A 19646-nucleotide genomic window follows, 5' to 3' on the forward strand; every position below is an offset into this window, starting at 1 on the left:
GCTAATGCAGTCAGTCAGCCAACCTTTTCCTTTATTCATTGGCCGCATTTCATTTTTGATTCCTATGCATTTGCTAAGTACCAATCATAAGTGTACTCACCTTGCTAAACCGCTACTCAGAATAAGAGGATTTTGAGGAGTTTCAAGATTTCCAGGAGGTTTAGGCATATGTTTCCCCAGTTGACTTCCCGTGGAGTTTGGGTGTTCCGCTGCTACACTTTATTTATTTACTCTGTTAAAGACTTGTGTCACTTTGTAATAATTAAATTCGGCACCATTTTGGTACTATTTTTGTTATTCACTTATTGTCACTGTATGTGTGTAACTTGATTCTAGCACACATACGGTTGCCACTCAGTTTTGCCTTTAAAATTTGGTGTGGGAATGATAATAGAGATGTAGAATCTATTCAAAACCAAATTCCAGCTATTGTCATAAATATTGTATTACCTTTAAGTATTATGAAAACAAAATAAATCTTTCTAGTGATCATTGTACATTTTTATATCTATTTCGGTAGCAGGCTATCCAACTGTATCTTTCCCTTATATTAAAAATTCTGATCACTTCAAGGATATCTAGAGTTGTAAACAGTTGTTGGACTAGCTTCATGGAAATAAAGAATTGCAATCTAGAGTTGTCAAAATATCCAAACAAGGATTCAAAATTAATGAACAAAGGCTCACGTATGTATATAGTTCTAAATGACAATGTATCTATATACATTACGTATTATCAAAACCTATCTTTAGTCATAAATATTATTACATCTTTCAAGGCATTTGAGATAACAAGACCCAGGTATCTATATACTTTTAATGCTAATAGAGATATCCAATCCGTCCAAAGCCAAGCTGTACATGTAGTCATAAATATTATAGTAACATTATGTACTAAGAAAAGAAAATAAATCTTTTCAGTGTTGGAGAAGGCTACCTAGTGTATCTTTCTCTAGTATAGAAAATTCTAATTACCTCTAGGGTATCCAAATAGTACAAACCATCTGTATCATATCTCCAACCATAAATATTCACAATATAATAGAAGATATTCAATGAATAAGATCCATCTACATAGATATTCACAAAATAATCTTGAAGATACTAAAATAATCAAATTTATTCTATAAATAGGCTAGCAACCAAACTCTTTACATACAGTTCTTGCCTCCAGTCCCCAGCTTTCACCTATGGATCCGAGACTCCAATTGGCATTGCTTGTTCTTGCAAGCCTTCTAGCTTGTGCAACAGCAACTGTCATCCATGGAAGTCACGGAAGATCTAGCCGATCCACATACATTGTACATGTGCGCCCTCCACCAAACTTTTCCACTGATATGAGCTCGACCAACCTTGAGACCTGGTATAGATCACTCCTCCCACCGTTAGTGAGTACATCCAGGTCTGATACACCATTCATCCATACCTATAGGGAAGCCATTCTTGGCTTTGCTGTGAACCTCACAAAAGATGAGGCAGAGTATGTTACGAAGAGACATGGTGTCCTTAAGGTGTATGAAGATTACCTTATACCACTCTTGACAACCCACACCCCAGAATTCTTGGGGCTGCGGTCCAACGAAGGGGCTTGGAGTAGCATAGGGATGGGTGAGGGGATCATAATAGGTGTTCTGGATACAGGGATAGATGTTTCACACAGCTCGTTTGATGATGAAGGGATGAAGCCACCACCCGCCAAGTGGCGTGGGTCCTGCAACTTTGGGGATGTCAACTGCAACAAGAAATTGATCGGTGGTAGGTCATTATTAGGAGGTCAATTTCCTCCAGAGGATAGAGTTGGCCATGGAACACACACTGCAAGCACAGCTGCTGGAAGATCTGTAGAAGGTGCAAGTGTGCTTGGCAATGGAAATGGTACTGCAGCTGGCATGGCTCCACATGCACACCTTGCTATGTATCAGGTATGCAATAGATTTGGATGCTATGCCTCAGACATTATCGCAGGAATGGATGCAGCAATCGCCGATGGTGTTGACATCTTGTCCATATCACTCGGTGGTAAGTCAGTGCCATTCCATGAAGATGCTATAGCCATTGGTACATTTTCTGCCATGAGGAAAGGGATATTCGTCAGCTGTTCTGCAGGGAATTCGGGTCCATTATCTAGCACTGTAGAAAATGAAGCACCCTGGGTCCTGACGGTTGGTGCAAGTACAGTAGACAGGAAGATGGAAGCTATTGTCAAGCTTGGTGATGGCCGTTCATTTGTTGGTGAGTCAGCCTACCAACCATCTAACCTTGATTCTTTGCCGCTGGTGCATGAATTTGGTTCTGAAGAAGTTAAGGGGAAGGTTGTTGCTTGCGACCTTGATGGTTCTCGCGCCCAACTCCAGCTTGGAGAAACTGTTCATGATGCTGGGGGTGCTGGGATGATAGTGCTTGGAAAAGAGGAGGGTGGACATAATACTTTTGCTGCAGCACACATGCTACCAGCATCATATGTCAATGCCATAGATGCTGCCGTAATTAGACAGTATATCAAGAACTCAGACAAGCCGACGGCCTCGATTGTCTTCAATGGCACATCATTGGGAAATACTCCATCTCCTGTGGTTGCTTACTTCTCTTCTCGCGGTCCAAGTACTCAAACCCCTGGTATTCTTAAGCCTGACATAATCGGCCCAGGAGTGAATGTTATTGCAGCTTGGCCAGTCAAGGTTGGACCAAGAGCAGAAGGTGAAAAGAATATGACATTTAATACCTTATCTGGAACATCAATGTCTGCACCTCACCTTAGTGGAATTGCAGCTATTATCAAGAGTGCGCATCCAGACTGGTCACCTGCGGCGATCAAGTCCGCAATCATGACAACTGCCTATGTGCTGGATGATAACAAGAAGCCGATCCTAGATGAGAAGCTCAATCCAGCTGGGCATTTCATTATAGGTGCAGGACATGTTAACTCCTCTCAAGCTATCAATCCTGGTCTAATCTATGACACTGAAGAGGAGCAGTACATTCCGTATCTCTGTGGGCTTGGTTACACAGAGTCAGAAGTTGAGATAATCACAAATCACAAGGGTGCCTGCGGAGAAGGAAGAAAAATCTCCGAAGCCGAGCTGAACTATCCTTCAATTGCAGTAGCTGCCAGCACCGGCAAACTTGTGGTGAACAGGACAGTCACCAATGTCGGAGATGAAATTTCATCCTACTCTGTGGACATTGAGATGCCAAAGGAAGTAACAGCTTCAGTGTCACCAAGAAAGCTAGAATTTACCAAGGCAAATGAGAAGAAAACATTTACTGTGAGTTTAACTTGGGATGCCAATGGAACTAAGCATGCTGAAGGAAGCCTCAGGTGGGTCTCTGACAAACATGTTGTGAGGAGCCCCATTGTAATATTCTAATGTAACCTAGTGAATCTTGGACTTGTATGCGAGTCTGCAACTTGTTATATGGAATAATAAGCCCTTTTAATGTTGGTTTCTTATTGTGGTGAAAATTAATCAGTGAAGTTCTGTTTAACTTAAACACAAAATGGTGCCTGAAACGCTAAGCATAGTTCACATAATAATTAACACAAGGTGTACCTCCAATGATGCTGTCATCATTTATCCTCTTTACTTCTCAAGGATTGGGACATCCAAACCTGGAACACATGCACATTGCTGATTTATCTCCTGCTCTCTTGAACACAAGTCTCTGAACATCATAAAAGTTTGAAATTCTGCTACCATCAAGCACCCTTGTCCTAGTACCACTGACCACAGGACAAGATGACTGCGGTGAAATCGCACGGAGCACCGAAAAGCTTATTCGCCCTCTCCCGGTGCAGAATCACAATGATGAGAGGATCTGGAGACTACTCTCCCGCCTGTCGGTGGATGCCGACGAAACGGAATGGAGAAGACCACAATAACCGTGTAGCAGTGAAAAAGGGGCAAAACCTAACGCGTAACTCTTATAGACTATATATCCTAGGGACTTCCAAACTAATGAACTTATACATATCATTTGCTTCTCATGATCTATTCAATACTCCTAGAGAAGATTAAAGCTAACAGCTAAATCCATCTATACCATATTACTAACTACCTCACTACGGGAACCAGAAACTTTGCCGAGTGCCACAGGCACTCGGCGAAACCCCAAAAACACTCGGCAAAGGCTTTGCCGAGTGTAACACTCGGCAAACAGCACACGGAAAATTTTGTGTCGGCGAAGACTAGTTTGCCGAGTGTCAAAACGCGAGCACTCGGCAAACATTTTGCCGACGGCCAAAAAACACTCGGCGAAAAGATGTACTCGGCGAAATACGCGCTGACGGCGTCGGGCGTAACGGCGGGTTTGCCGAGTGCCAGACGGGAGGCACTCGGCAAAGACCCGACGTTTGCCAAGTGCCAACACTCGGCAAAGCGGGCTTGTTTGCCGAGTGTCCTGGCCCCTGGCACTCGGCAAACATGGTGTCTTCGCCGAGTGTCAGGGGGTGGGCACTCGGCAAACAACCCTGCCCGTGTAGCTGGGAATTAGGGCCTTTGCCGAGTGCCTCGCGCCTGGCACTCGGCAAAGACCCCTTGTTTGCCGAGTGCCTTGTCCCTGGCACTCAGCAAACAAGCTGTCCTACACCTGGGAAATGCACCTTTGCTGAGTGTTAAAGCCAAAACACTCGGCAAACAACCCTGCCCGTGTAGCTGGGAATTAGGGCCTTTGCCGAGTGCCTCGCGCTTGGCACTCGGCAAAGACCCCTTGTTTACCGAGTGCCTTGTCCCTGGCACTCGGCAAACAAGCTGTCGTACACCTGGGAAATGCACCTTTGCCGAGTGTTAAAGCCAAAACACTCGGCAAAGGCTCCTCTTTGCCGAGTGTTACACTCGGCAAAGTGACCAGAACCCCCCCTTTTTCCCCGTTTTCCCACGTATAACGGACCCCTCTCAATTCACAATACACATCATCACATGCATTTGTAATAAACAATCACATGCATAATTCACAACCACCATTAGAAACATTATTCATAAACACCACAGGCATAATTCAACATAAGCACAAAACAATCCATAAATCCAAGTTCAAGTCACAATTTAGTTCACAACCAAGTCTAGTTCCGTGGAGGCCAAGGAGACCACTGCGACAAGTCTTGATCTTTATTATTCGAAGCCGCCGATTGATTCTGCACATAGGATAGGATATTCTAAGCTAACATCTAAAGTTGTAAAAATTAAAGTATTGAATCTTAAGCACAATGTGTCAAGTGACTCACAGGAGTAGTCGTGGGTGGCTGAGACGGAGGGAACATCATCGGCGGTGGCGGAGGCAAAGACTGTCCCATGCTCGAAGCAAAATTCTGCATGTACTGGAACATCTGCTCCATCCTAATCCGGTTTTCTTCCTCCATCCTCCGCCACATGTCCTCCATCTGCGCCGCCATCTCCTCTTGTTTCTTCCTTGCTTCTTCCACCTGGGCCTACAATATTTCATTGACATGTTATAATGCAAAGCTAAAGTATAACAACAAACGAACGATGAATGGAAGAGAAAGAACCTGGAGAGCCTCCATCTGGAACTGTGCAGCGGTGGGTCGTGGCCGTATCGCCGGGCTCGAGTCCGTGCTCCTAGCTCGGATCTGGGAGAGAGTGGGAGTAGAGGCCATGTCGATTACGCCGTCGCCAATCCAATATCGGCCATGCTTCTTGCCTCCTCCCACCCTCATCATGATTTCTCCATCAACATCCTCGGAGCTCGGATCGAAGTCTGGCCCGTGAACCTCCCTAGCCATCTTTGTATACTCGCTGACGCGGCTGTGTATGCTAGGGTGGCTGTACGCCTCGGACGGGTCGTCTGGGTTGAAATCGATATCGGCCGTCGCCTTGCCCTTTTTGGAGAGGACCCATGCCTTGAGCTGGGAGCAAGGTTGGCCATCATGTGACGCCAACTGCGGCAAAAAATTCGAAATGATTAGGAATTATGTAGAACTGAACGTTACAATAAAGAATTGAAGTTGCGTACCCATTTTTCTCTATATTCATCAAGGCTTAGGCTGCCTTGATGGTGTGGTGCAGTCGGCATCTGCAAACGCCGCTGCCGGCAAGCAAGGTGGTTCTCCAACCACCCGGGCTCCAACCACACGTCAACCATCCTCTCCCAGCACGGCATATGCGCACGACACCACCACGGAGGCACCTACATCATCAAGCGTGTGACATATGAAAAATAAAATGAGCCTAATTAATCTTAAATAGTAAGCATCAACGTTCTTTACTTACCCTCATGAATTGGTCCTTAGTCATGTTCATTGTTCTTGCCTCCTCTTTTCTAACCTTCATCTGTCTGTATTGAGCGTGGAATTCGATGATGGCCTGCATGCGCGCCTCGTAATGCATGTCCTTCACGAGCTTCTTGGCGGCTACATCACAGATGGCCTTCGCCTTGGCCTCGAGCCCCTCCTGGCATCTATAGAAATCCTGCATATAGACGCGTATACAGTTATCATTTCAAGAATGTCGAAACTAGATGATGTATTGAGCAATTTAGTACGAGGAGTACTTACCCACAGCTCGGCCTTGACCCGCTCCGCTATGTTGGGGAATCTCCTCTGTTGACGATCAGGGATGTCGGGGGCGGCGACGTAGTGGTCCCACGTGTAGGCCGGCTGCTGCTGTCCGGCGTACACCACCAAGCCAGGGAAGTGAACTCTGCACAAAAGGCCAAGGATCCCGTTGGCCTTACGGTTGTGGTCACCCCCACTGAGCTTAATCCAACTCCTGCACAAGTCATTAATTTAAATTATTAGTTTTTGTAACTTCCAACAAAAGAAAAATATTAAGAATATTTAAAGTTACTTACTTGGTCCCAACCGATTTAATGAGCGGGCGTAAATGCTCAGGTATCGGCCGCTTCGGGAGGGATGAGGGACCTCGCAACCATATCTTGGACTGGGAATCCCCTGCCTCCCCGTCCTCCTCCTGCTCCTGCTGCTCCTCCTCCTCCGCCTCCTCCTCCTCCTCGTCCCCAGAGGCGTGTGCAGAAGGTACCTCTTCCTCCTCCTCCTCCTCCTCCTCCTCCACCTCAGGTTCAGGCGACGGGGGCCTCGCTGCTTTACCCTTCCCTCGAGGCCTCTGGACCACCTCCTCCTCCTCCTCCTCAACCCTACGTCGAGGCCTGCCTCGACGCCTCCCTCGACCGCTCCCTGAACGTGACCCTAACCCTGAACCAGTCCCTGACGCGGCCAGTCTCTCGCAAATCGACGTGAGCTTCCTCATACCGCCCACCATTGCTTAATGACCTGCAATTAAAAAGAGTAAACTAGTCAGCATAGACACACAAAACATAATTACAAAGATATGGAAATTATAATTAAATTATAAATAAATTAGTACAAATCATACATGTATTAGAAATAATCATCATGATCGGGATTAGCTGGATCATAAGTCTCATCATCACTATCACGCGTGTCGATATAGTCAAGCCCGTGCTCCGAAGGAGGAATGTCGTCATCACTATCATTAGCTAACTGTAATCGTTGAAGTAATTCTAAGTCCTTCACATTCTGAACCTCGTCTCCACCGTCCTCTATCTCAACCCTCTCATTGTCTACTTCCATTCCGATCACTTCGGTTAAATCTATCACAAACCTCCCTTTGAGCCCATCTTCTTGGAATAACTCTCCTTCGTACGTGTCGGGGTCTATATTGTAATCTTCATTGTTTGGTACAGGTAGTTTACCGTGTGGCGATACCTTGTACACAACATCCCAACCCTTAAGACGGCTGTCGGTTTGGCACGGGTATGACAAATAATAAACTTGCGTGGCCTGTTGAGCCACAATATAGACATCGTCTCCTGGTAACCTGGATGACTGTCGAATTTCGACTAGCCCAAGATTAGGGGCCCGTCTCACGACAGATGGATCAAACCAATGGCATTTGAATATAACTGGATTAAGAGGTTTGCACCCATGAAAAGTGAGTTCGTATATTTCTTCAATTCTTCCGTAGTACTCGACCCCATCAGAGCCTGGCGTGAAAACTCCGGTATTTGTGGTTCTTCGATTGGGCCGACTCTGCTCGTGCCTTGTTGTGTGAAAACGATATCCGTTGACGTCATAACCGGCAAACGACCTGACCCTATAGTCACAGCCATCGGCAACCTGTCTCAACTCGACATTCATAGACGCATCGGTTCGGCCCTGCAAGTTCAAACAGGGCGGTTCGTTATATTAATCGTATGTACGAGAATGCCCGAAGAAATGAAGTTGTACCTTTTGTTTGAACCAAGAAATGAAATCGGGCATTCTATTTCCCGCACCCTCTTTGAGAAGAGTCTCAGCTTCGTGCGGGTACGGTTGCCTTGATTTACGTCAGAATTGACGATGAAATTGCCTGTAGCAACGAGAAATATACGTTTAAGCAAGAGAATGGTGACTACTTCGAAACAAGTTTGTTGAGAACTTACATCATGTATGGCTCCACCTCAGAAAGGTTGGTTAACACATATAGCATGATAGAGCGCCACTCTTCATGGTTTAGAGTCTTGCGGGTCACACCACTTGCACTTCCGAGTTGCCCTCGGAAAATGCTAAGGCTCAATTCATCTTCGTTGGCATTGTAACGAGGAGGTGGATTATGCACGCTAGGAAGGTTGTCAGCGTAGTATTTTGATGTGAAGTTTGACACCTCCTCCAAAATATATGCCTCTGCAATGGATGCTTCAATTTTGCACTTATTCTTACATTTAGTTCGAAGAACCTTTTGACATCTCTCAATTGAGTAGCACCAACGACCCTGCACAGGCCCCCCCATTCGTGCTTCATACGGAAGGTGTAGAATCATATGCTGCATTGGATTGAAGAAGCCTGGAGGAAAGATCTTCTCCAACTTACAGAGCAACACAGGCGCCATTGTTTCCATTTCTGCAACCACGGTACGAGATAACTCCTTCGCACAAAGCCGGCGGAAGAAATTGCTCAACTCCGCTAGCACCTGCCACACATGCTCAGGGACATAGCCTCGAACCATCACCGGAAGTAGGCGCTCAAGCCATATATGGTAATCATGACTCTTGAGCCCGTTGATTTGCATAGTTGCTAAATTCACTCCCCTCTTCAAGTTCGCTGCATAGCCATCAGGGAACATTAACGTTTGGAACCATTCTAGAACCTCCCTCCTTTGGGCCCTCGTCAGAACGAAATCGGCCTTAGGCTTCCTCCATGACTTGCCAGCTCTTGGAGGCGCCATGTTTAGCTGTGGTCTGTTGCACAACATCGCTTGATCCACTCTAGCCTTAACGTTATCCTTTGTCTTGTTAGGAATGTCCATTATGGTACCAAAAATTGCCTCGGCGATATTTTTTTCCATGTGCATTACATCAATGTTATGTGGAACAAGAAGGTCATCAAAATAGGGAAGCTTCCACAAGCACGACTTCTGCGTCCAAGCATGTTGCTCGCCATATCCCAAAAACCCACCTTCTTCATTATTGATCTCGAGAGCGTCTAACTGAGCACGAACTGCGGCCCCTGTCATCATCAGCGGTGCGGGGTCTGTAACTACCACATCTTTGGTAAAGTTCTTGATGTCTCGTCTGAATGGATGGTCAGGAGGGAGGAATTGTCGATGTTTGTCGAACGAAGAATATTTGCCACCTTTCGACAACCAAATGAACTTCAAAGATGCTTTACATACTGGGCATGGGAACTTCCCGTGAACACACCATCCGCAGAAAATCCCATATGCCGACAAGTCATGCAGTGAGTACTGGTACCAAACATGCATCTTGAAGTTTGTCTTTGTGGATCGGTCATATGTCCATACCCCTTCCTCCCAAGCACGGAGCAAATCATCAATCAGAGGCTCCATGTACACACTCATATTATTCCCCGGATGCTCTGGAATTATCAACGACAAGAATATATTATGTCGTTGAAAGAGGACGCCAGGGGGGAGATTCAGGGGGATAACGAAAATGGGCCAACAGGTGTATGGGGCGGCCGCCATTCCATAAGGATTGAACCCATCAGTTGCCAACGCAACGCGTACGTTACGGGCCTCTAGAGCTCTTGCAGGATAAATCACATCAAAGCTTTTCCAGGCTTCAGCATCGGATGGGTGTACCAGCTTATCAGGATTATAGCGACGGCCGTTTTTGTGCCATGTTATCTGTTTTGCGGATTCTTCAGTCATGAAAAGCCGTTGGATCCTCGGTATGAAAGGAAGATACCGTAGAACCTTCACAGGAATTGCTAGCTGCTTTTTCTGACCGTCACCACTATCTACCTCCAGAAACCTAGACGATTCGCACTTCACACAGTATTTTGCTTCCGCATACTCTTTCCTAAATAACATGCATCCCTTCGGGCAAGCATGTATATGCTTGTATGGCATCTTAAGTGCACGAAGGAGTTTCTGTGCCTCATACATGCTCTTTGGCAAGATGTGACCAACCAGGAGTAGGCTTCCAAAAACTGTCAACATAATATCAAACGCATCTCGACTCAAACTAAACTGAGACTTCACAGCCATTAGGCATGCAATGGCATCTAGTTGAGAAACCTTGGTATGGCCGTGAAGGGGTTGCTGTGCCGCAGACAACATTTCGTAATAAGCCTTAGCGGTAGCCTCTGGCTCCTCCTCCCTACGTGCTTCTTCGAAGTGTGCTTCATGATAGTCATTTAACATGTCTCCCACCTCGGCATCATCATCAAATTCCTCGATGCGTTGTCTCAAGACCTCCTCTCTCCCACGGTCAGATTCACCATGGTAGATCCACCTGGTGTAGTCTGACGTAAATTCGTTCTTCACCAGATGTTTGCCCATGTCTAGCTTGGTTTGCCGACGCATGTTTCCACATTTGCTACACAGACACCAAGTCGATCGAGCTCCATTGACACTTGCAAACGCCCGTTCCAAGAAAGCATCCGTCTTGTCAAGCCATTCATTGGTCAACGTATTCTGACTAGTGCGACCCGTGTACATCCACTGACGATCCTCCATCCTCTACCATTTAAGTGAGTAATACAAAATTCACATTGCATATACACGTTCCTATATTGTCTACTAGGTAAAGATAGGTCCTAATCCCACCCGAGGATGTGTAGGTGGGTTTAGTATCCATGGTCTACTCCGACCTGAGATAAAATTTCGGCAGCACCTCCCCGCTGTTCTCCAAATACACGTCCTTGATAGGTGATTGTGTATCTGGAGAACAACAGGGAGGTGCTGCCGAAACTCTATCTCGGACCGAAATAGATCATGGATACTAAACCCACCTACACATCCTCGGGCTGTCCAAAAAACGTGGACAATTCGAAACAAATACGGTTATAGATATGCAAAAATCTGCATATTTCCAACCGTATCTATTTCGAACGGGAGACGCCTAACTAGGTTACGTGATATACGAACATTATACGGAAAGAAAGGTGTAGGATGCCTCACCTTGCTATCCTGCAAAGTGACGACTGGAGGACAGTAACGTACGCTCTCCTGAAAAAAAAATACTCCTGTCAAGCTAAAATTTCGACAGCACCTCCCCTGCACGGGAAGGTTTCCTACACTTGCATCAAATAAAATGGCTCAATGGCCGACAATCACATCTACAACATCACAACGGCACGATGGCCGACTCTACAACAAGCATGATAATATTGCATCAATTCACCTAGTGCTGGGACCGGGGGCGGTGCGTCGGGGCCGGTCGGGGGTCGGGATCGATCCGGGACGGCCGGGGGCTGGCCGGGGGTCGGGGCCGGCCGCGGGCGGCACGGGGCGGGCCGGCGGCGGGCGGCCGGGGGGTCGGCCCGCGTCGGCGGCGGGGCGCCCGGGGCCGGTGCGGCGCGGGCCAGGGGCGGCGTCGGGCGGCCGAGGCCCGGCGAGCGGCGCGGGCCGGGGCGGCGTCCGGCAGCCGGGGGCCGGCGAGCGGCGCGGGCCGGGGCGGCGTCGGGCGACGCGGGTGGCGAGCGGGGCGGGGTGGTGCGGGCGGCGCGCGGCGGCGGCGCGGGGCGGGTGGCGAGCGGGGCGGGCGGCCGGGGGCGGCGCGGGGCGTGCGGCGCGGGCGGCGAGCGGGGCGGGCGGCCGGGGGCGGCGCGTGCGGTGCGTGTGCTAATGCCTGTGCGTGTGGGGACTTAGCCGGATGATATTCGAAACCTTTGCCGAGTGCCCCTGATCTAGCACTCGGCAAAGGGTATTTTTCCCCCGGATTGCTTACTGACGCTGGCACGTAGACCCGCGGTGCTCTTTGCCGAGTGCCCTACTGCGACACTCGGCAAAAAGGTACCTATATTGCATGTGCAACAACACTTTTAGTAATTAAAAGTATGTAAACTTTGTGTAAACCTAGTCAAATTCACTAAACATTGCGTATTACATTTTTTAAGTAATATTGTTCCATTATTTCATGGATTTATAGCTCATATTGAATTTATATCTATTAAATTCATATACTTGCAATTAATAAATAAAAATTATCAAACGGATCCGAAAAATCCCCAAAATTTGACATGAACCAATCTATGTTCTCTATGGCCTATAAAAATAAATTGGGACTCAATGACAAATTCAAGTATCGATTCGTCTCAAAATCTTACCGGATCCTTCCAACTTCTACGAATCCTCTCCGGAGATGCTTCGAATTCTAAACATCATATGTCAAAACTTGTGTGAAACCTTGTCAATTTTTTACCACAGCCTCTGCATATGAAATCATAACATCTTGCAAAATCTCGTGATTTTCAAACTTCGTTTGTATTTTTGAGAATTAAACAATCATTTGGCCACACATTCGTACTCGTGTTTCCTTAACAAAATGTTCAAAATTTCTTTTCATTTTCTGGGTAAGACCTCAATTTGGACTCACTAACATGAATATGATTTTTCCACTCATATTATTCCATTCTTTCAAACACCTGCAGTTCAAATTTGATTTAAATCAACAAATTACTCTAAATGAAATTAATTGATTAAATATAGCAAACAGGTCAATAAGAAGTCCACCTTGTACCATGCAGTGCCAAATCTCATACATGTGGAGTATAAAATGTTTGGAGGGGGGAGGAGGATTTTTTTTTTGCCGAGTGTGCCAAAAAATACTCGGCAACCCCTCAGGTTTGCCGAGTGCCTCATAGGGACACTCGGCAAACTAGAGGCTTTGCCGAGTGCCCCATTGGGACACTCGGCAAACGCGCATCTTTGCCGAGTGCCCCATCGAGACACTCGGCAAACATGGAGTTTGCCGAGTGCCCCCCGTCGACACTCGGCAAACCCTAACGTCCGTCACGGCGACGGCACAGCGCGGCACGTGGAAGTCACGTGCTCAAGTATTTGCCGAGTGCCCCATGTTTGCCGAGTGCCCCGTGGGTGTTTGCCGAGTGTTTTTTTGGTGGCACTCGGCAAATCGTGTTTTCGCCGAGTGTATTATTGTTGCCGAGTGTTTCTAGGATTGCACTCGGCAAACCGGTCCTTCGCCGAGTGCCCGCAATAATACACTCGGCGAAGAAATTACACTCGGCGACTTTGAGGTTTCCCGTAGTGCCTAAACATGGATAATATATGACTATCCGTTGCCACAAGAACATGGATTCTCATGCCAACACATAAGCCTCCAACAGTAAAGGTTACAAGTCTCGATTGCTCCGTTTACGTGGAGGCACACAACTAGTTTTTGAGCAAAACAGTAAAGGATGAACACTTCGTTTTCCTGGGTGCACGACTACCTGTCCTGCTTCCCCTTTCTTACCTGGTGTCCATTCATACGCTTGGTCACAGACCCGTCTCGATGACTGTCCACTCACACAAGGAGCCCAATGCCCTCTATTGCAAGGGATGCTGCTGCAGTCTAGCTCCTTGCCAATGCACAATTCCACCGTCATCCTCTCAAGCGCAGGTGCACTCGCAATTACACGTCGTATGAGGCTTAAATGTTCATTTGATGGCTGCAAGCCGGTGATCTTCCCCTCTCGAAGGTGCTCCAGAGAGATCTTCTGGTCATCCCAACCAGCTTCCTGGTTGCAGAAGCAATGTGGATTGGAGCATGGATCGCACTGCAAATAATAATGTCAGTTCAAATTACTGGTTTGGGATAGAAATTATATTACCGGTACATCAGGACAGGTATCAAATTCTCACGAAAATTTTGACTCACCGGCCTGGAGATGTCAATTGTAAGGCGCTCGAGTCTACTACATTTTGCAATGAGTTTGGCAATGCTTGCTTCAAGGTGCTGCCACTGTGCATCTGCGGTCAAGCTGGATTAAGTTGGGAAGTTGTGGCACAGGGCTCATCATCTCCTCCATATCCTTCCAATTCTTTGCCTTCAGGTCCCCGATTTAATAAGGTGCAAGAAGAAAAATCAAAAGGTACTGTTAGTGCTGGAATAATTGTAATAGATTCAAAATGAAAACATTTAATGTAACTGGAAAACAAATAAAAATCAGACAGTACTATTACTAATAGTAAATTAAAAATGCATCCATGATATACCACGGGCGGCGATATGTGCACGCCAAGGCTGTCCGCGGCGGTGCAGTGCTGCAGCAGCCACACGGCCCCGGCGTTGCTGTAGACGCCTGGGCGGCCGTGCGACCAGAGGAAGATCTTATCCAATCGCCGGACAGTTGCCGCGCCGTCGAACCGCAGGCGGTCTGGGTGGCACATTTCCGCACAGGCAAGCGTCTCCAGTCTCGGCGCCGAGATGGTCACCGCCGCGTCGTCGGACGCCATCTTGTAGCAGTCGGCGACGTGCAGCGCCCGGAGGCCCGGCGCGTCCAGCTCCAGCGACGCCATGTCGCGGACGTGATCCAGCCGGAGCTCCTCGAGCGTGGCGGCGGCGCGCAGGCGGAGCGCGTCGAGGCCGGTGATGTACTCGAGCCGGAGGCGCCGCAGCCGTGGGCAGCAGGCAGCAGACAGCAGGTCGCCGAGGTTGCGCTGGTTGGCGATGGTTGGCGCGATCCGCGCGTGGCTGAGCAGGACGTCGGCGAGCGTGTCGAAAGCGCCGGCACCGGCGACCGGGACGGCGAGGGTGGCGTTGCCCAGGGTCAGGCTCATCCTCTGGGATCTCGCCGAGGCCGGCATCGCGGCATAGAGCTTCCTCCCAGGCGCCGGCGCCGCCGTCTTCTTCGCGTGCCGCGGCGGCACGGGCACGGCGAGCGTGAAGCGCCCGGTGACTAGGCGCTCGCCGAAGCGCAGCCAGGCGGCGACGTGGTCCGACGTGATGTCGGCAGCGTGGTCGTGCCGGAACAGGTAGAACCCGCCGGACGTCATATCGATGTACCTGTTCCTGGGGGAGCCGTAGACGAAGTTGATCTCAAGCTCCTCGACGTCGCCGGCGCGCCGCGCCAGGGCGGCGTCCACGGCCGCGATGAGCCGGCGGCCGTCCTCCGTGTCCTTGAGGCCGGTGCCAGCGCCGAAAGGGTTGGGCGTGACGGCGAACCGGAGGGCCGGGGCGTGCAGGACTTGTTCGTCGTCGTAGTTGAGCCCGACGATCTTGCTCGGGCTGTCGAAGCTGAGCGGCATGGACGGCGCCAATGCCGGCGCCGCCGCCGATGGCTGCATGCACGAACGCCCGGAGCGGAAACGTAGGATACGTGCGGTTCGAAGCGCGGTGGAGATTGTATTTTGCATTGGAATGTTTCGATGCCACATCTTGAAATTGATTTTTTTGCTTGGGTGATTTGTTGGCATCTCGTCATTTTTTTTTTGATAAAGTGCATCTCGTCCTTGATTTGTTCCACAAGAGTAACATATTTGCTGCTATTAGGTTTCACATATGTAGCACAATGCTGTTGATACCAGATTTTGGCCGATAAATTCCAGAGTAAGGAAGGGCATCAGCTTGATGGAAATAATTGCCAGCCATGTTAGGCGTACAGGAACTTTGATACATGATGGTTCCAGCTAGCTGGAGTTCATGTATGAAGGAAGTCTAAGAAGATTTGCTCTAATAAGACTTGCATGCACGTATATGAGGTCACACATGAAGAAAGAAGGGATAAGAGCAACTTCAAGAGTACCCAAATTTTTTTTTCCCAAAACTATGTATTGGAGGCTCTTCCAAAAAAGTTTTCCTTAAAAAACATATCAACCCACAACAGATCGCTAATAACTAGCCCTCAATATTTCAAAACAGACCACGTCATCATAATTGGGCCCAGCCCAGCGCCTTCCTGCTCTTTCCCTGTCTCGTTCTTTCTTTTCTTCCTCCAGCTGAAGAAGAATCGAAACAGAGCGAACTCCTCCTTCAACTCGTCATCCTCGCTGCGGATTGTGCGCTTCACCCTGTGCTTCTTGCTCAATTTCACAAGATTCAGTTGCTCAATCGATTGATTCATTCGGTAACAATCAAGCACCAGCAACAACAACGGATTCGATTAATTACCTGCGCTTGGAGCAGTGGCATCGCCCGCCGTTGGCCCCGTACTTGCCGCCGGCAACGTTCTCCGAGTGCGTGTGCTCGTGGCACCTACGCTTTTGCCCAGCGCCAGATGACGATAGCGGCAACTTCCCGCAGCTGGTCACCTCGGCCGCCGGCGAGAGCATCAGTGATGATGACATGCCGCCGCCGCGCCCGTTCGACACGCTCCCGTCACCGGTCATCACCAACGACAGGAACAACGAGCTGGCACCGGACACGCTGAACCCAGAGTCCCGGCTGTACCCGGACACCAACTTGGTGAAGTTCAATGTCACGGGCCTCGCCGCCGGTACCGACCGCACCGGGAGCGCCGTGAGCTTGGAGAAGGCGGCCGCCGGGCCCGTAGACTGCGCCACCATGGGGCCGCGCCGGAACCGGGCGTGGCCCGTGCGGTTCAAGATGGAGATCACCTTCTTGAACTTGGACACCATCATGTCCGTGATCGCGCGGCAGTCCACCTGCTGCTGCGGGTGGCTCTGCTCCGGCAGCTGCTGCTGATGTTGCTGCGCCGGAGCCATCCCTGGCAGCGGCGATGACGGTCGCTTGCTGGTGCTGGCACGGGAGAGCTGCGAGATGAGGTGCTCCATCCCGCGCAGCCCTGCCGCCGCCTCCTCCTCCTTGATGGCCACCTGTTCGTCCACCCGCCCGTATCCTCCCATTAGGTCTAGGGTCATCATCACGCTCGCCGGAGTGCTCGTCGCTACACCGGAGCGGAGAATAGGGAAAGAGGAGAAAAGTGGGAAGGAGGCCAGAGCCGCAGGAAATTCCGGGAATTGGGGAAGGACCGGTCCCCTACATATATGTGGGGCAACGGAAGTGTTTTTAGCATCCGTGTATTTTTACGGGAAGGATGGGTGAGCTGGTGGAGGTAAATTTTTTTTATTTTCCCCCTAAATAAGGTTTTGGAGCAATTTTAAAGGAGCTTACAGGACATGTTGTTGATATTGATTGAGTTGGAGGGAGTCAGAGACTACCACGGAATCCTTCCATAGTCACCCCGGTGACCTTCGTCACCAAAGCGTCATGATAGTGTCCAAGACCCCTCATATAATCTACAGTGGGGATCAGTGGGAGCACATAGTGTCCAAGACCCCTCACCAAAGCGATTAGCACCTTGGCCGGATTATTTTAGTAGAAGTCAATGGGAAAGCTGTGGCCGCATATCGGAAGATTTCCTAATCTAATTACCTTGGCCGAGGCAGATTCAAGGAGAAAGGAAGCTTCATCAGAAATGATTTTACATAAGAAAAATTAGAGTCCATGTATCTTAGTATTTCCTTTTTTTAGATATTTCTTTTTGGTAAGTTTTGTACGCCGTAACCAGCTAGGAGTCATTAGCCCAGGGTACTGTAAAGAATAATAATCAATCAATCAATACAATCTTTCGGCACCACACCGCAAAAATCTTAGGAGTAGGAGTAGAGTAGATTCGACGAGTTCCTTCCTGCGCGCATGGCTGTATCGGCTTCGATCTCATGCGAGCTTGTAAGTACCGTCACCCGGTCATCATGGCCTCTATCAGAACTTTCTAAGTTAAAGGCTTATATTTTGATATTCGATTGTGTGGCTAGTTATCGAGTTATCTTAGATTGCAAGTAGAACTTTCTAGATTTTGTCCAATATTCTACTTGTCTTCGACGGTTGCTCACAGTTATCAAACGGCTTAGATCTGGTTAGATTATCTTCATCGGCTCCATTGCCTTGTTTAAACGTTCACAGTTATCAGATCATATCGGCTAGTAGATCTTGCATATTTTTATTGCTTTAATTATGCTAGGTTCAATAGGTCTTTGCTCCTACCCCTCGTATTGCTAATCATCTGGCCTTTGACGTCAACACGCTACTGTTGAGAGCCGATACTTTGGTCGGGTCTTATTCGTTTCTCTCATAAGCGTGGTGACGTCATTGAGCTTAGCGTGTACGAGGCCTTGCTGCTGCGAGCTTATTTGACTAAGTTAGTGGGCCAAAGTTAATGCTCTTTCACCATGTTACCTTATCTAAGTTCAATTACACGGCCATGACATTAATTAGGATTCCATTAGCTTAATTAGCTCGTAAGCGGTAGGCAAGAAATCCTTGTTTGCTATGTTCTAATCTCTTAGGTTATTCGATTGATGTCAATGCCCTCTCATTCGTGTTACCTTGTCTAAGTTCAATTACACTTATCAAGATATTGACTAGATCTGTTAGTCTATTTGGTGTGCGTATGGTTAGCAAGGGCTCCTTTTATGGCTGTTGCTTTACAATACTTCATCTTAGCCCGTTAGCTCGTATAGCCGATGGTTCATGCCATTAATGCTTTATTTATTTACATCGCATGATTACATTGAATAATCTATCTTTTGTGGTGTTTATTCTAAGAACGCCTACCCGTTAATTCGAAAGGCTTCGGTTTACCTTGTTAATTTTTAGGTCAAATTTACTAGCACGCCTTGCACCACACACGAGTCGATTTCAAGCCTACACTGGAGTTAAGCAGATCTCCCAGGTCCTTTGTGTTGTTCAACGCAGAAGCCTGAAATCCATATTTTGCGTCAACGAATACACGGGGGTGTTTATGTTAGGAAGTCTCAATGTTTTCTTGATGAAATAGGGTGTGGTCCGTACTGATTGATGACATATTTAAATTGAGGAAAAAGTGTATTTTTAATCCATTAAGTATTGCAAAAGTGTGACATTCATCCCCATATTTCATTTGGTGCAAATCAACCTCTTAACTAACTAAACCGGATCACTTACCATCGACGAAGAAAATAGAGTTCGGTAGTTCTTGGAATGAATTTAGAAAAATATGAGCACCCGAGCTGAGTTAAAAACTTGAACCCAGGTGATTATATTCAACCACAAGGGACCTAAGAACATCTCCAGCAGTCTCCCTTTCTCCAATCCAACTACCATATTGGGAGAGTTGATAAGAAAATAGTGCTCCAGCAATCTCCCTTTATCTTTCCCTTTTCCTAGTAATTATTGAGATAACCTAATAATTCATCCCAACTCTCCATAAATAAAGGAGGAGTTGTGACTCTCCCAATACGGTAGTTGTATTGGGATGAGATTATTGAAAGACTACAAAAGCAACTCTCCCAATAATGATAAAAGTGATATTGGGATATCCCTATTATCTAGTTATTGAGAAATATTTATTGGGGACTACTGGAGATGCTCTAACAACTGAGCTGCTGAGTTCTCCCATCTCTGGTTTCCAGTATAAACATGTGCATTCTTTCCTCTTCTTATAGCCTTGCATCCTCTCTCTTTCATACTCGTCACCACTATTTTCCA

General features: G+C 47.9%; 2 protein-coding genes across 2 annotated transcripts; one reads left to right on the plus strand and one right to left on the minus strand.

Moving 5' to 3' along the window:
• Window positions 1-1180: 1180 nt before the first annotated feature.
• LOC117850647 (subtilisin-like protease) lies at window positions 1181-3402 on the plus strand. The gene has a single exon (XM_034732505.2). The coding sequence runs from the start codon at window positions 1190-1192 to the stop codon at window positions 3365-3367; it is 2178 nt and encodes a 725-aa protein (XP_034588396.1). The 5' UTR covers window positions 1181-1189; the 3' UTR covers window positions 3368-3402.
• Window positions 3403-15973: 12571 nt separating this feature from the next.
• LOC117851011 (WRKY transcription factor WRKY51) lies at window positions 15974-17308 on the minus strand. The gene is made up of 2 exons (XM_034732911.2): window positions 16329-17308; window positions 15974-16240 (listed from the first exon to the last, which is right to left on the minus strand). The coding sequence occupies exons 1-2, from the start codon at window positions 17039-17041 to the stop codon at window positions 16063-16065; spliced, it is 891 nt and encodes a 296-aa protein (XP_034588802.1). The 5' UTR covers window positions 17042-17308; the 3' UTR covers window positions 15974-16062.
• Between the last annotated feature and the right edge of the window lie 2338 nt (window positions 17309-19646).

This window comes from Setaria viridis, chromosome 3 (assembly GCF_005286985.2).
Source record: "Setaria viridis chromosome 3, Setaria_viridis_v4.0, whole genome shotgun sequence".
NCBI lineage: Eukaryota > Viridiplantae > Streptophyta > Magnoliopsida > Poales > Poaceae > Setaria > Setaria viridis.